Genomic DNA, 18,415 nt, shown 5'->3' with positions numbered 1-18,415 from the left:
GCTCGCATGAGTTTGAATGTAGGTATGGCACTTTAGTTGCATTGATCTGACCGTTTCACATTAAAACCACCGGAATCACATTGCAATCAACACAACCTGCAGCATATCTGTTGCGTGGGGTATATGTCAAATGATCTTGTACCACCCTATTTAAGAGATGCTTGATGTGAACAGGTCAAGAGGGCAAGCAGATGAAGGTAGATTATTAACATTATTTTATACACGGCTCTCTTGAATAAATTGTGCCATGAGGTCTGGCATTGTTTTGCTTGAAAATCATGATGGTAAAGGAAAGGCAGTACCACAGGCTGGTTTAACTCATCTTATCTAATGTTGAGCATTGAAATTTCCAGGACACGGCTATTATTAACATTAATGTGTGTACAATGTGTGTACTCTTGATTCATCAACAAACATCACATGTTTGAGCTCGTTTCCCAACCAATAAGTGTGTATGTGTTTGTCTGTGCATGTGCGTGCGTGCGCTCGCAAATTCCCATATCCTGTCAGATGCACTACTGGGACTGTATTTTTATCAATGCCAAAGATTCTACATTGTGTTCCTGTGAATTCCACTTAACATTCTGACGTTCCTATTTCCAAGATACCAATGGTTTTGTTACAGTCATTTTTGACATGCATCTTTAGAGATCCACCGTGCATAGGCCATAAGATTCCTTAGTGCAGCTGTAAAATATTTATATATGTGCTTCAAACCTTGACATCAAAATGTGGCAGTAGGAACTATGAGCCCAAGATGCAACAGCAGTTGGATATAAACAGTTTTCATTCTGTTTGAGCTGATCACCTTAGGAGTGTTTCTTTAATAGCTAATAATACCTAAAGAACAAACAGCCTGACTGTCCTTATTCCAAGCAGCAAATTCACACCGAGACATCTAACATCAACAAAATAGAGTAAATCACGTCACTACATCTTCTTGTTTCCCACATTGTTTGCAAAGGGGCAGCCAACAACAAATCAAATCAACATACTATGTATCTCCTAATGTTGTACTAAAGATGTTGATCAATTAATGTGTACCAAACTACCACATGGTGCTGGACAAAAGCTCAGCAAATTTTTAAACGTTGACACTTGGAGACACAGGAACCAATCAGATTCCACCAACCTTTGCACTTAAAGTATTAGGCAGCTGAATAATATCGTCTGTGCAACTTATATATTATGGACAGTTGACTGTAAAAGAGGGCTTCTCTTGAAAATATGAAGATTTTATAGTGTAATGAATGCCAAAATACAATACTGATGTCAATGGTGTGATGGAGGTAGGATATTCACAGGAATCTAACCCCATTACACGACATTTCACGTCCAGTTAACGAGCACACACTATGACAAATGATGGCACATTTTATCATTATAACATTTAACTCACTATTAATGTACCTACTGTACAGCATGTTATGCCTTGTAACTATTTCATCTTCTTTGTTCCAGATGCAGCTAGGGCAAAACAATCATTGGCCACATTTAAAGCCAGTAACTCTTCCTACAAATGTAAGTTTATGTGTCATTTATTATTTTTGTAATCGTTCTGAATGTAATATGGATGTGAGTTCTTAGATGTTTGCCCCTCAAGTTTTGGTGATCTTGTCTTGTTGTTGTAGTGTAGAGTTCCTGATTACAAATGTAAATTAACATAGAAACATGTGTACATTGTATGTGTTTGTTACAACAAACTATGAGCATTTGTACAAACTGAAAATGACAAATGACAAAAGTTTGTCCAGAATGTTATTCTGTTAGTACTTATGTAATTATAAACATTTTGTCGTTTGTTTCATTCATTGAATTATATACTTATCATCATATAATTACGTGCCAATGCAAACTGGCCACTGTCAGTAAGGTAGGTAAACATCGTCAATTATATGTGTCAGCGTGAATTATGGTACTTTGAATATTATATCACTCCAAACAGACAAAATTAATCATCGAATGAGGATGAAAACTTCAGCATCCCACACTATCAGTAGGCGCTAAGATAAGGGTTTTCTTCCTAGTCTGTATTTTGTATGTTAGGGGTTTAAGCTACAGATTTGACATACCAAGCAAGTTTACTTTACACAATTTCAGGATGTTATTATTACACATCAGTTCCCCAGTAAACAATGGCATGATGGGGAATTATTTGGTCACAAGTTCATATTTGTGAATGTAGTTAAATCAACTGTAAATTCGTTTCTACTTTCCAAGGGCCACCAATCTAAGCTTTTATTGGAAGTTGGTGAAAATGCTGAATCACAACTCAGTGAATGTCGACAAATTCTGTCTGACATGCTATTTTATATGTAATTGATAACCTTGAAGGATGCAATGAACATTCAATGAGTACTGTGATATTTATTACATTTTGTTTGTTCCTGATTTGAAGCATATAATACATATACTGGATTCGTCATCAAGTCTCAGGCCTGCCTTCTGCTCATATATACTATACACTAAACGCCAACAGAAGCGTTACCCTCCTTCCTTAATGACAGAGCTACCTATCTACAGCTAGCGTTGTGATGCGTGCGTGGACGTCCACTTCTTGGTCTGTCTGCTGTGACCCCAGTCTGTCTGAAGCCCTGAATAAGTCTTATAACTGTGATCTGCATCTGAGAGCGTTGGCAACAGCATTGTATGTCGACCCCATCTGCACCTTCCCAATGGTTCATTCTCTCCTTCAGCTGTTAATTGTGGCATATTTCTTGTACTTGTGAATCACATCATGCATTCTAGTCTCTCTTTATACCCTATAAAATCATCCTACATTTGAAATGGATGCAAATACTGCTTGAATATTGCTGTGTTTTGGCGATTTATATTACTATGTGTAAACAAAAAATGGACAAATGTAACTTTGCAAGCAAAAATGTTAACAAAGATAATTTGAGATGTTCCTAAACATTTTGTCAAAATATCAAAGACACGTTTTACTTGTTTTCACTAATGCAAATCAGCAGAAAACGTTTTAAAAGACTGAAATCATAGGAGTGATTATTTTACAATTTTACACTCTACAACAGTTGTTTCTTGTATTAATAGATGAAAAATGTTGACTATAATGGTTTATCTTTGTCTCAAAGCAGAATTTTATTTCAACCTTTCTTTTGGACACCTAAATCACTGTTATTCGTTCATTTCGGCACGGACGAAAATAGGACAATTTAACTCTTCTGAAAAGATGCATTACACCTAAATATGAATGCATTTGAGAATGTTTTCGTGATTTACATAAAGCTGGGTTGTTAAGGTTTCTTCTCAACTAAAACCTTGTAAAATATCTTTGATAGTGTTGAAGTAATTCATAAGGCCCAGGAGGGTTATGGTTCCGATTCTTTTTCCGCTTAGTGTATATCGGTTTTTGTTTTTTGCAAAATTCCTAATAGGTGTCAGAAAATAAATTTACATCATTATGTGGAAGTATTATTGTTAGGTTCGGCAGGAATATTTACCACACACACACACAACCGCAAGCATTTTTTAGGCCTAAAGGTAGGAGGGTAACGCTTTTGCCGCTTAGTGTAGATCAGAGAGGTCACAGATTAAATGAACCATTATATATTTGGCAAATGGCAAATGGCACACACACACACACACACAGAGAGAGAGAGAGAGAGGGGCACGTACGAATGCACGACGAGTCTTTGCTAGGAGACCATGGTCTGTAATAAATCCTCTACCTGTTATATCAATGCCAAATATTCTGCATTGCAATTACACTAAATCCAAACTTTCACATTTTCAACAAACATCCTCCTCTCTGTCAACACTACATAATAGTCCCCAATCAGCCGTGTCTGGGAAGTAAAAAGGTAATTTCCTTCGTAGCTGATCCCCTGTAGAACATGGCTATGTCAGCGCACAAATTCTGGTATGTTTCAGGTAATAGGTCTGGACTTATGGCAGGCCACAAATTCTGTATCACTGTGTAGGAAAATGGGTTTTGTTGGGAATAGAAGTTATTTTCTTTTCACATTATTGGGGTTGGAATATATATATTTAGTGGGAAGTTTTACGTAGCAGTTTCGGGAGTAAGTGATTTCTCAGAGGCTGCTTGTAGTTAATAAAATTCCACTTTTACCTTCGTTTGGCTGTAAAATTCCGTTGGAATTATTCCTTTCCCGGACAGATGACAGTCACGGCATGCGCTGCCATGCCGTGTTCGGATTGCCGTGGCCCGGTGTGTATTCTGTTTTGCATTCCGAGTGCGGTATGGTAGAGCTGTCGTGATTGGTCGGCTGACTCCATTGCGGGCCAATGGGAGTTAGGCCTACTTTTCCCGGAGTCAAAGGTTAGCGCGCCCAGGGTATTTAAGGGCCTGTAACGCTCAGAGAAGTCGCTTGCTTCAGGACATCCTGACCGAACAGTAAGTCAGGAGGTCTTCCTCCTTTCCCCTAGGTTTTATATAGTATTATTTTGCATGTAGAGTAGGAGAACATTTAGTGGGTTGGGGAAACGATAGGATTAGAGTAGGCTTTGTATGTAGGAATAAATTAGTTAGGACTTTCTTTTTCTTTGGGTCTTATAGGCTGCTAGTTGTGAGTGTGTGTGATGCTGGCTTCTATTTATTTTGTTAAGTTTGGCTTAGTTTGTTTTATTAATTAATAAACTGTATTTATTTGGCAAAATCTGAACTTTGTTCTTATTTTGGGAAGAATCTTTACAATGACTTGAACAACCATAGAACCTGAAATAAGGTCCATGAAAGGTTCCGCTCTCCAGGTACCAGATTAACATCTAATTAAAAATACACAACGCAAAGTCCACAACGAGGAGCGTTAAATAACAACATCGAACCATGACATATATGAACCTTACTGTCACTGGGTGACCTCGCTCAGCGGAGGCGCCTATTACAGATTTGGTGCCGAGACCAGGATTGTTTTGTCATTTTTGGGTGAAAACTAATTGATTCTTGACAGAATAAGTAACAAGTAAGAAAAATAAAAATCCCCAAAACAAGTAAAAGTATTACATTTTGTAGTTTTATTATGTGAATCAAGGTCTGTTTCATCATACAGGTATATCCTGTTGAAACTGATTGGAGGTCAAAAGTACATTCATAGAGTACGTTTAGAAGTAGAATTGTAAAGTTCTTGGTTTTGCAGCATCTATAGTAAAACAAAATGGAATCAGGGGAGACACATGATTTATTTTCCAGGGCACATGATCAGGTTGAGTCCCTCCAGATAATCTGGATCATGCTCTTATTGACTTGTCAGATTTATGTCAAGTGGGATTTGCAACCTCTACACCTAATGTTTGTCGTTCAGTTGAAAACATTGGTTCATCTCATCCACTCCCAAGTGTCAGTACACAAGCCGGTAATAGTGAGATAATAGGTATTCCATCATCTGTGAATGAAGCAATGCTGAATTTTCAGCAAGGAGTCTACTTATGGTAGAAGCGATAGACAGGATAGACGCTCTGTACATTTTTGGTGTTCCATTTGTAGATAGACACTTTTTGATAGGCAGAATGAATTCTGTAGATACAATCAGAGGGCACCTTCAGCAGCAGGGTTGGTTCCTGGTCCGATGTCGAATACTTCTTTGATGGATTCTAACTGGACAGGTGATAGGGTTTATCATAGTGATGGGGATAGCTCATTTGTGCAACCATTCGTGACACGAAACCTACCCATCGTGAAGTTAGACTGGATACTTTTGACGGTAAAAAGTTGAATGGCCCGATTTTCTTGTTCATTTTGAACAAGTTGCTGCATGGAATGGGTGGTCTAGTGGAGAAAAAGCACAACAGTTAACTATGTGTTTACGTGGTACAGCTCAAAAGCTTCTCAGTAGCCTTACGCTATTACAGTTGAGTGATTACAGTGCAATTAAAGGTGTACTAACTCAGAGGTTCAATCCTAGAGAAAGAGGTGTAGCTTTTCGGACTGAGTTTAGGGAACCTTAGACAGGGCAAGGATGAGTCAGTGGCTGACTATGGTTACCAGTTGCGGAGATTGGCACTTTTGGCGTATCCAGATGCCACCTTTGTTTCGCTTGGAGCCACATGTCATCGACCAGTTTTGACAGGGTTGTTGAATTTCAATATGAAGAAACACATTGCGTTTGCATCCCCAAACATTAGAGGAAGCAATTGCTCATGGTGTAGAGTTTGAGGCAGTTGAGGGACAAAAAGCAGGAAACACGAAACGTGTGAGCGGATTGCTAGGTTTCGAACCAGTGTGTCAAATGAGGGTTTGACTGTGGATGCTGTTGTCAAGTTGATAGATCAGCGTTTAGAAATATTCGCTAAATCGTTGCAGAGGCCCAGGAAACTTAGGTGTTATGTTTGTCGGGATCCTGGACATATGAGAGATAAATGTCCACATCTAGCAAAGTTAGACTTACCTGGACCTGCTGCAGCAAAACCAAATGGAAACTAAGTCAGGCTGGGATCGAGGCCGAGATTCCAGCCAGTGTCAAGACAGAATGTTAGGCCGACTGAAAGTTGTCACTGCAGGGGAAGATGTCATCACATGTTGGAGAAATGTGTTCAAATATGCGAGAGCCAGTAGTATTGCGTGCTAGTACTAGTGGTAAATCTCGTAATCTTTTCTCGGATATTGAGCTTCAGAATATGTGTTCCAGTACTTGTGGCATACATGTTCTACTGTTTCAATACTGTCATATGGATTTCAAGTTGGGTCTCAGTGATTCCACTTTGAGTTCGTTGATAGGACAAGTTCACAGCCGGTGGTACTCCTGTTAATGTGTATGGTCAGCAACATTTGAGTAAACTGTTGCAAGAGCTGGTTGTGCAAGGTTTGTGGTTGCAGACCTAGGACATTTGAGTAGTATCATTGGTATGGATTTCTTTGAAGACGTATGATTGTGAAATCAAGATCAAGAAAGAAGGTGCTTAGTAGGTTCACAGGGGTAAGCCCAAGCTTCGGCAAAGTCAGAGAAAACATACAGCTGTTCTCGTATTCTTGTGCAGGACAAGTTATTTGTTCCTGAAGGTGCAGAAGATTTATTGAGGCGTAAAATGGTAGGTCCCTTTTCATATGAACATGGTTTGATTAGAATCAAAATAACCCAGCTGCGTAGTAGGAGTCTTTTGTAGCTAGGGTTTAGTTTTGAAGCATTCCAGCGATGATGAGGTTGTGGTTTCGAAGTTTCTTAAACCTCAGTAACAGGGAGTATCATTGAACAGCTCATCATTTAGTTAGCGAAGGTAACATCAGTGCTCATTAGACAGGTGGTTGAGTGTCAAAACGTCAAAGTTGAAACAGTCAAACAGGAACTTGGCTTCTCACTTGCAGCCTTTTGATTGATAAAGTTCAGAAACCCTTTCGGTTGAACAAAGACAGGCTTCCTGACTCACTTGGATTTTCTGAGTTTGAGGACTATTTTATTGGTGAGGACGGGAGATTAGGACAAACCATTGTAAGGAAGCTCATAGGATGAGAACCTCCTGGAGCGTTCCCATTAAGCTTCCTGCTAGAAGAAGTGCCTTTGAGTAGGAAACAGGTGATAGAGGATAGAGTAGACAAAATGTTGGAAACATGGAAGTCATAGAGCCCACAAGTGATAGTCCGTGGTCAGCTCAGGTTTGCTTGGTGACTAAGAGAAGGACAGCAGTTGTAGATTTTGTGTGTGGACTTGAGAAAGTTAAACTCTGTCAGGTACAAAGGGACGCGTATCCTTTACCTCGTATTGATGGGACTCCTCGAGGACTCTGGGGAGGTTCAAGTGGTTCAGCATCGCTGGACTTAAGCTCAGTGGAGTATTGGCAAGTAAAGATGGATCAAGGGATAAGCACAAAGAGCACGTTTACCCACGCATATGGGGTTGTACCATTTCAATGTCATGCCGTTTGGTTTAATCCGTATGCACCAACTACATTTGAGAGTTGATGGACAAAGTTCTTGGAAACTTAGGTGGAAGAAATGCCTGTGTTACCTTCGATGACGTTATTGTTTTGGGTCAGATTTCAGTGATGCTTTACTACTAAATCTGAGGTTGGTTCACACAGTTACGTCATGCAAATCTCAAGTTGAAGCCTAAGAAAGTGCTACACTCTTTCAAAACAGGAAGTTAGCTTTTCTAAGGTCACATTGTGTCAGAAGAAGGGATCCAGATGTAATCCTGGTAAAGAATCAAAGTCTCTATCGAACCTGCCATGTAATTCGGAAAGTCGTACTGAAAGTTCAGAAGTTTTTTAGGTCTGGTGGGATATTACAGGCATTTTGTGTCAGACCTTCTCTCATTTGCATTTCCACTTGGTTAGACTAACACGAAAAGGTGTTCCTTTTGTATGGACAGAGCCATGTCAGGAAGCATTCAACCAGTTGAAAAAAGTGTCTTGTGACTCTCCGGTAATTTAGCATTTCCAAAAGATGAGGGATAAAGTTTATTTTGGATACTGATGCTGATGTAAAAAACTTTGGTATGGGAGCTGTTCTTTCACAGATTCAGGATGGTGAAGAAAAGTACTTGCCTATGCCAGTAAAACTCTGGGTCAGCACAGAGAATTATTGTACCACAAAAGGGGAGTTGTTGGCAGTTGTCACATTTTGAAATCTTTTCGACACTACTTGTTTGGGAAAAGTTTCGCTAAGGACTGATCATGCTCCGTTGTTCGAAGTTGAAAATTTCAAAGATCCAGAAGGAATTCACAAGCTCGATGCCGTTAAGCATCATTGGACTTATAACTTCCAGATTCAGTATCGTCTAACGAAACATCTTAATACTTTGATGGTTTCATCTAGGAAATACGTTAAAGGAAGTGTAGGCCTTAGACAGTGTCAGACTGCAATGGTGACAGGAGGAATAGTGTTAAGCCAGTTTGTTCAGGGTGTTGGGCCCAGAATACAGAATTAGTTAGAGTATCACCTCTTACATGACGATAGTGCAGCAGGTTTAGATGTGTCAACCGATGGGAACATCCTGTCTGATTCTGGAGTTGGTCTCCCACTTTTAGTACACCTAACTGGATACCGGTTTGGACTAGGGACGAGCTGTTAGAAGGTCAATTAGCAGATCCAGGTATTGCCCCTGTCTTGAAAACTGATGAGGGAAGGATTGCAGTGTCCAGTTAGGGAGGGGATATTACTGAGTGGTCAACAGAGGCAAAAGACTCTGGGTGTGGGTCAGGTGGGATAGTTTGGTTGTGGAAAATGGATTGTTGTATCGAATATCAGAGTCTGATATTTTGATAAACAGTTGACACTGATTGCTCCATCACTTGTTCGAAATAGTATTTTTGAACAGTTACGTGAAACGATGTGCTGGTCATTTTGGTCGAGACAAAACATTATCTGCTATCAAGTCAAGATTTTTATTGGCCAAATATGTCAAAAGACATTGTGTTGTGGTGTAAGTCATGTTTGTTCTGTGCTCGCTGCAAAGAGCCTGGCCTCCAGGTAAAGGCAAGTCCAAGTTGAGGCAGTCTCAGGTCCGACATCCATGGCAATGTTTGGCAATTGATATTGTGGGTCCTTTACTCAGTTACCCGGAATGGTAATAGATACATCATGGTTGTAGGGGACTATTTCACTAAATGGAAAGAGGCATTTGCTATTAGAGATCATACAGCCCTTACTGTTGCAGATAAGCTAGTCACCGAGGTATTGTGTAGATTTGGTTGTCCAGAACAGATTCATACCGATCAAGGTGGGAATTTGAGTCACACTTGTTTTGCAGGTATCTGTGATTTGTTAGGTGTGGAAAAACCCGTACGACTCCTTACCGACCACAGTCTGATGGATTGGTAGAACGTTTCAACCGTACTTTGAAGCAGATGCTTTCAATTTATGTCCATCAGGAACCATTAGACTGGGACGACCACTTACCATATCTCCTTATGGCTTATAGGGCTAGTGAACACAAGAGCACCAATTGTACTTCTAACCTGATGATGTTAGGTAGGGAAATTCAGCTGCCTCTTGACGTGATGGTGGGTCATCCTCCAGGTGTTCAGTATCCACTGTGTCCTGTTGCATATGTTCAATGGTTACAGGATGTTTTTCAGAAGATTTTTCAATTTGCTTCTGATTAGTTGGGTGTTGCTGCTGCAACACAGAAGCGAAATTATGACCATGGATTGAAAGTTCGATCATTTCAAATTGGAGATTTTGTTTGAGATGGTATCCTCCCAAGGCCAATCGAAAGGTAGGTCTTGGTTGGGATGAGTCCATACCTGGTTATCAGGAAAATCTCTGAAGTAACGTATGGAATACAGAAGAGACAAAATTCACCTGTATCAAACGTCCACGTTGATCATTTGAAGCCTTTGAAGGTCAACCTGCTCCTTTGAACTGGCTAAGGGATACAGAGTTATCTCTGTCTAAGACACTGGACGACACAAATCCAGTTGTGTCGTTTTCCAGGGATGAGGAGGAGGGTCTGATGAGGGTGCAATCACTCTTGACAAGGCATCTGAAATGAAATCACCAGTACGTACCTTTCAGAGGTAGGCAGGGCAGTAAAGCCGAAGGTTGTGTATTCACCAAGCTAGGTTTTGTACTATGGGGAAAGGAGGAGAACCCTTCAGGGTATACAGATGTATATGCAAGACATATATATATAGCGGTTACAGTATGTTGTTTTGGTTTTGCCAAATAAATTCTTAAAACGTGTTTGAGTTGTTTAGTTGTTGATGCTTGTTTCTTTGCTTTGCTTCGTTTTTGCTTGTTAATCTGCTTATTGGGAAGTATCCTTCCTTTTCTCGCTTTCAGCGATGGAAACGCTCGAAATTATGGTCTCTGAAGAGGAGGTACAAGACTTCCTAGATGGTGAGAGACCGATTTGGCCTGCAGCGGAATGCCTTGTCCAGTCCCCAGATGTGGGGTACATGTCTTTCATAAATATGGCAAAGTTCGTGGACCACTGGCTTAGAAAGCATAAGCCTAAAATTACATGTCATCGATGCTCCCGATGTTCCCGTGAATTTGCTAAACTTTCTTCGGCACGATGGCACGCTAGATCACACAGTAATTCAGGAGATGTCACCATCACTAAGCTAGAGGTCGCCAACAGACAGTTCTTTTTGACCCTGGCCCTTATGTCCTGCCAAGACTCCCGAAGCCGCATTTGAGAAGAGTCTCTCTCCACGGAGGCTACGGCTTCGGAAGGAGGAAGCCACGAGGGCGTCATCGCCTCCCTTCCCGAAGAAGGTCCAGGGAGGAAGAGAGAGGAAGAAGAGCTGGAGGCTATGGCTGCACTGGGCAGTGATTAAATTTATATTGTAAATGTCGCATTATTTCTATTGTATTTGTCACATTTTGTTTGTTGTAATTTATTGTAGGTGTGAATGTGTGTGTGAAAGAAAATATGGGAATAAAATTGGGAATTTTACTCTTAAGGGGGAGGAATGTAGGAAAATGGGTTTTGTTGGGAATAGAAGTTATTTTCTTTTTCACATTATTGGGGTTGGAATATATATATATTTAGTGGGAAGTTTTACGTAGCAGTTTCCGGGAGTAAGGGATTTCTCAGAGGTTGCTTGTAGTTAATAAAATTCCACTTTTACCTTCGTTTGGCTGTAAAATTCCGTTGGAATTATTCCTTTCCCGGACAGATGACAGTCACGGCATGCGCTGCCATGCCGTGTTCGGATTGCCGTGGCCCGGGTGTGTATTCTGTTTGCATTCCGAGTGCGGTATGGTAGAGCTGTCGTGATTGGTCGGCTGACTCCATTGCGGGCCAATGGGAGTTAGGCTACTTTTCCCGGGTCAAAGGTTAGCGCTGGAGTATTTAGGGCCTGTAACGCTCAGAGAAGTCGCTTGCTTCAGGACATCCTGACCGAACAGTAAGTCGGGAGGTCTTCCTCCTTTTCCCTAGGTTTTATATAGTATTATTTTGCATGTAGAGTAGGAGAACATTTAGTGGGTTGGGGAAACGATAGGATTAGAGTAGGCTTTGTATGTAGGGGAATAAATTAGTTAGGACTTTCTTTTTCTTTGGGTCTTATAGACTGCTAGTTGTGAGAGTGTGTGATGCTGGCTTCTATTTATTTTGTTAAGTTTGGCTTAGTTTGTTTTTATTAATTAATAAACTGTATTTATTTGGCAAAATCTGAACTTTGTTCTTATTTTGGGAAGAATCTTTACAATGACTTGAACAAACCATAGAACCTGAAATAAGGTCCATGAAAGGTTCCGCTCTCCAGGGTACCCAGATTAACATCTAATTAAAAATACACAACGCAAAAGTCCACAACGGAGAGCGTTAAATAACAACATCGAACCATGACATATATGAACCTTTACTGTCACTGGGTGACCTCGCTCAGCGGAGGCGCCTATTACAACTGTATTATTCTGAATAAAAATCTGTCACTGAAACAGCAAATGCTTTATTTCACTGCTTTCAAACTCTGTAGCATCCATCTGTTACATGAAGAAGTAAGGCGCTTTTATCAGACCTATGTATTCTTCACCAAGATCTCAGATTCCAGAGTTGCCATGGTAACCAACACGCCAAACGTGCTTGTTGTTGATGATCGAATGACAACTTTGAGGGGATATTCAATGCCGACCAATTGCTGTAAAAGACATACTGAAGTTATGCATACCAATAATTTGCCATCTCTGACAATCTGTAATAGTTTTTTGTAACATAGTGGCAGTGGAATGATTAAACCATTGTAACCCATGCAAATAAAATACCGACATGGCACGGAGAGAAATTGCTCTTGTGAATGTTTGTGGGTTTGCTTCTGGACATGCTCTGCAGGGTGTGTTTAGGGAGAGACTTTTGCCCAGGCACACTTGCATTAATGCCTTAAATTAACATTATTATTATTATACACAAACTGAACTTGAACATAGTTTTATCAATCTGTCCCTCTTTTGTTTTTCAGAAAGATTGATTAGCCATTTGTAACCACCAAATACTAAACAGATTTATGCATTCTTTCCTCTTGAAAGATGTTCACTATACCTGAATCCAGTTTATCAGTAAACTATCGATCTACACACCTAGGTGAACTTGAACCTTTTAAATAAAGGCCACTTTAATCCAAGAATCACAAAAGCTTTTTGATAATAACAAGTGGATCTCTGAACTGCACACATTGGTGTACTCAGGTCCTACTGACTATAAATATCAGGAAGCCACTTTTTCTCTGTGTTGTGGTTGGGAACCAGTCCATGATTACTGGTCCTGTACGTCACAGGTATTTCACTTTATCAGCACTTAGATCTATGACAGATCATCTTGAGCATTTATCATGTCCCGTGCATGCTCTGTCATTCTAGACTTGGGAGCCGTGCCAATTTACACTTTTCAGAGGGGTACACAAATTCCGTGGTCAAGACCACCAGTTTTCTCTGACTTCCAATTTTGTGGAAGCCATGGTAGCTGAGTGGGTTAAATGGCTGACTTTGTTTACTGGCGATTAGGTGCCCGACTCTGAGGGTGTGAGTTCGAATCCTGTATGGACTCAACCCAACCAAAAACACTAGAATCTGTAGTGTCACAAGAAAGTGTAATCCCAAATATAACATATGTTGTACTTACCTATCTTGTAAAACGTTCCAGAAAACTCACTAAAGTGTCATCAGTTTAAGTCCACACTAGTATCAAGTAACTAACAGGCCTATTTCAGGCTGATGCCACGCCCATGGCATTGGGGTCCTGACTACAACTTCGCATCACAGTCTTTATAATTATAACAAGTAATTACAGGATGTCAGAATGGTTCCCACAACATCTAAAAGTACTGACCTGTGCAGATCAGGATTAGAATTGGTCTTCAGTAACCCATGCTTGTAAGAGGTGACTAACGGGATCAGGTGGTCACACTCGCTGACTTGGTTCACACTTGTCATCGTATCCCAATTGCCTAGATTGATGCTCACGCTGTCACTGGATTGTATGGTCCAGACTCTATTACTTACAGACCGCCACCATGTAGCTGGAATATTGCTGAGTGCGGCGTGAAACTGAACTCACTCACTCACCCACCTCACTCTTTACCTACTTTTACTGTGACTTATAACCAGATAACAAGGCGTGTTCTCATGGACACAGCTCAGGCCATTGTCAGGTCAAAGTGGGTTTTTCCCCATTTGGTACAAAGTCAGGATGTGGGAGTCAGGTGCAGCTGTGAGGGTTTCCACAACCACCTATAGATCGTGGTACAGCTTTAATCATTAGCTTTTAGTGAAACATATTGATCATTAAGAGATTGATATTGTGGTGTGATCACATTAAAAGTTTAATTATAAGGCATACAAGATTGGGAATTGCTCATCAAAGGAAGAAAATTGTTACATTAACGGGAAATGATGTCAGATTGGTAGAGAAGGACATTGAAGGGACACCATATATAACAATAAAGGAACAGAAGATGTTTGTGAAAAGAGAAAATATTATGACAAAGGACGGGAAGTGATGTATGATATTTGTAGAAAAAGACCAGAAGTGATATCACAATAATAAATTTTCAGTGAAATGATGCCTGAAGTCTAGTTAAAGACAATCTTTATGAGAATAACAGCCACATAAGGATGTTATTATTGAGGTATCAACACAATGATATAATAAATGGGGTGTCACATATTGTCTGATTATCTCACTCACTGCCCGATTTTCAAGTCCTCTTTAGGTGAATGCTTGAAAGTCATCTCCTGAGGATCTGAAGCAGTAAATTAGATTACTGTCAACTATACAGGGAGAGCATCAAAGTAGAACCCGCCTTCTTTTTGGGAAATGGTGTAATAGAGGAACAAGATTCATAAGTGCCACCTTGATTACATCAACAGTTCCCCTTCCTAATCAACGATCTCTTGTTGATGGATGTTGGAATGAAAGGAGTGAGGTTTGCCTTTCTGTGCACAGAACAGCTCTAAGATAATAGAATTGGTGTGGGGAGGATATTTATTAAAAATAAGACTTTGTATTTAGGATAATTTGAATTTGTGTTATTGCAGTCAAATACGGAATTTACAGCAATGATAGAGTTGGTGTTCCTAGGCCTTTTCACAATGATAACTATCTTTCGATGTTGACATTTTAATGAGTCAAAGTATAGCTTGTTAGGATGGATTATCAATTCCCTGAAAGGTAATAATCATCTCAATAACAGAACCAATCTATTTGTAAATCTGTTGTAAATAATGGTGAGTTGATGCAGTCTGTCAAATTGGATCACAGATGATTTTGCCAAAACTCTGAATTATAATTTACTTTAACTTAATAGAATCCATGACAATCACAGTCTAGTATACTAGTATATAGACAGTGATACTTTATAGTATCAGTTTGTTTTCATGAATACTGATAGTCGATGTGGGGTTTTTTTCTACGATTACAATTAACGGTCTCTAAAGGATTATGATATAGAGCCAACATGTTCTGTCCCTCAACTGGCATATGAAGAAATAGCTTTGAGACACTTCTACCTTATTTTTTGTATAAACATCTGTTGTGTGTTAAAGGTTGAAGAGGCTCTAGTGAAATTATGAATTGAAGAAACCATGATATTTATATGATCATTTCTTTCAAACAATGTTTAAGCCCGTGCCCTGTAGTTCTTTGATATTCTCAAAAGACAACAAAACTATATTGGTTTGACAACTGTTATATTCTTATCCAGAAGAAACTTCCAGGTCGACATTCATCTTTATCAGTAAAAGTAGTATTTTTCATCCTGTTCCTCTTCATATGATAGAAAATAGCGAAACAAGTTCAAACACAAACTGTCCACCAATGAAAAGCTTCACATTGGCCAATGAAATTTGTGCCTCATTTACCAGAGTTTTGCATTTTATGGATTGAATGCTCTTCAAAGACGTGGTTCTTTCTTATGATGGACTACAGGGACCCTTGATCCCTGGAAACCTTGACTCTGAACGTTTATCATGCTCTTGAATACCTTTTTCTGATATTGTCTGATTAATAAGAATGAGATTTGGTAGGGTTTGTGCTAATCAAATTGGAACATTTCTCTATTGTAAGTGCCGTAAGAATATAAATCAAACAAATTTGTTTGAGCCAGGAAGGATTTGTCATCATCTGACAAATAGTTTTGTTAGAATTGTGGTCATTTTTTATAGTTGATACTTTATGGATACAAAGTCTGTAATTACTAAGTCCTTACTGTTTCATTCCTTTACAGTTATCAAGGAATACTACCCATTCTTTAGCTGATACGCTCAAACACTTCTTCGCTGGGAATCATCTTGAACACTCATCTACACCCGAGCGAAGGATAGATCAACCAGTTAATCAGGTATTCAAAGTCGGTTCTGTCAGCGTCCTTGTTTACTCAGCAGACATAACAACACTGAAGATTGATGCAATTGTCAATGCTGCAAACAGACATCTGGGTCATGGAAGTGGAGTTTCCAGAGCTATACATGATGCTGCTGGGGATGCTTTAGATGATGAAGGAAGACGGTATGTTCACAACAATGGCCCCATCCCTGTATCTGGTGTGGTAAGAACAACAGCAGGCAGAATGCCTTGTAGGATGGTACTCCATGCAGTTGGACCAGCCTGGAATGACTATAAGGATTATGACAAGATGAAGTGTGAAGATGACCTGTGCAAGACCATCCTGCGATGCCTTATTGAAGCTACTAATGCAGGAGCTGCCATAGTGGCAATACCAGCAATAAGTTCAGGTCAGTCCAATTGGTGTTGATGAGGATGGTGGAACTATTGACATGTCACATGAACATTTTTATATATGTTCAAGAATATGTAGGATGGGGATGGTAGGATATTACCTAGTTGTCCAAGCATTGGTAATACTGGTGTGTCCCCATTAAGATATTGCTGGAATATTGCTACAACCATTATGAAACCATATTAACTAATATCTTGATCAATATTTGGTCCATTTGAGCAACTGATGAATGGAGGACTTACTAATTTATACAGAAAGAACTCTTGCTTTAAGCACACCATACCATAATGTAAACATATTCTGTTTTATACTGTTGAAAGAAAATGATAACGTTACTGCATATATTGCTGTGTATACAGTGTTCCTGTTAGATGATTTGACCACCAGGTCACATTACTACATGGTTTTTCTTTTCTTGTAGGTATATTTTGTGTACCAAAGCAAAGGTGCTGTAATGCATATGTGAGAGCAACAAAACTATTTGGTATGTGGACGGGCAGCAAGAGATGCTTGACAGAAGTTCACTTTGTTGATAAGAGTGAAAGCATAGTTCATATGATAGCCACAACATTCTCTCAATCCAAGCTTTCAACGATCACACCAAGACCTGATGAGGAAAGATTTATGAAGCAATACATGAAACACTGACATTCGTGACTAACTCGACTTATTTAGGGACAAGCCAAATACCGACTCGTGCCCCTCTGGAGGGATTTCATATTGGCCTGTGGACATCAGAACTACTTCAAACAAGAGTGAGTGAGTGAGTTAATATTTATCGTCACATCGCCAATATTTCAACCAAAGAACATTTTATAAATTAAAAATAAATACATTATGAAGATAAAAACCTGTTGGCGATGGACAATAAACTACAAGACAGATAGTAAGGTAAAACTAGCATGTTATTATAAAATGATATCGTTAACAATAACAATACAATATGAAAAACGGCCTATAGATTGCCAGCAAGTGAAGGAAGATCACCACACTAGGGACCATGGGGACAGTCCTTTTCCTACTAACATGGACCCTAGCTGGATTCACACCATTTCCCTCTGCCGTTGGTGCTTGTATTCCAATTTAGCCAAAACATTAAAATAACATGTATAAAAAAATCAAAGTTATTTAGTCAAATTAAAACCATGTACTAATTGCAAAACAAAATCAAGCTATATCAAGTAGGTCAATTTCTTAACTGTTTTGGCATTGAAATATTTATCCCTTGTGATGGAAAATTAATACAGTTAAGCAGGACATGCTTGACCATGATTCTTTCATCACAAGGGTTGCAAAACGAAGGATCCTCACCTTACAATCAATATTCATGATTATATCTTGCATGGCCAATCATCACATAATGACCTCTTCAAATGAGGACTGACAGTTCAAGTAGGTGTAACCGATAGATGGTTTTATTTGATGAAATTTATTGATCCATACTTGGGTGTCCCACTTTTTGCATTAGATCATGGATGTAAGATCTAATTACTCTGTTGTTATCTCAGTATGGGATGAGAAGTGGTGTCACAGATTTGTTGAGTGCTGCCTTATCAGCAGAATCGGCCAACTGGAGGATGATGTTGTATTTGCCAGTAGCAAAGCATTATATAATTCAATGATTTTGGTTAATAGTGGATGTTTACAAGAGATTTTTAATAGCCTGAAGGCACGAAAAGTCTGAAAAGATTATAGATTGTTTATATTTAGGGTGTTTATCAATATACTTAAGAGCTGTTAATATGGCGGTTGCTTCTGCTGTGAAAACAGCTGAGCTGTTATCGAGAACATATTGTTCTGGATCCAATGACAGTGG

At 39.4% G+C, this 18,415-nt stretch overlaps 1 protein-coding gene across 2 annotated transcripts in view; it reads left to right on the top strand.

The window, feature by feature from the left end:
- LOC124278258 (protein mono-ADP-ribosyltransferase PARP9-like) overlaps positions 1-17,362 on the top strand; it is a 98,558-nt gene extending 81,196 nt beyond the window's left edge. For both annotated transcript variants that reach the window (XM_046713976.1, XM_046713977.1), the window contains exons 3-5: positions 1,462-1,521; positions 16,087-16,594; positions 17,021-17,362. In XM_046713976.1, the coding sequence (XP_046569932.1) occupies positions 1,462-1,521; positions 16,087-16,594; positions 17,021-17,247 (795 nt within the window). In that variant the 3' untranslated portion in view covers positions 17,248-17,362. The remainder of the gene's footprint in view (positions 1-1,461; positions 1,522-16,086; positions 16,595-17,020) is intronic.
- Positions 17,363-18,415: the final 1,053 nt, after the last annotated feature.

The sequence above is a fragment of the Haliotis rubra genome, unplaced genomic scaffold, assembly GCF_003918875.1.
Source record: "Haliotis rubra isolate DU_JTF1 unplaced genomic scaffold, ASM391887v1 Scf234, whole genome shotgun sequence".
Lineage (NCBI taxonomy): Eukaryota > Metazoa > Mollusca > Gastropoda > Lepetellida > Haliotidae > Haliotis > Haliotis rubra.
The sequence above is the reverse complement of the archived record's forward strand: the minus strand, read 5'-3'. Positions and strand labels throughout refer to the sequence as shown.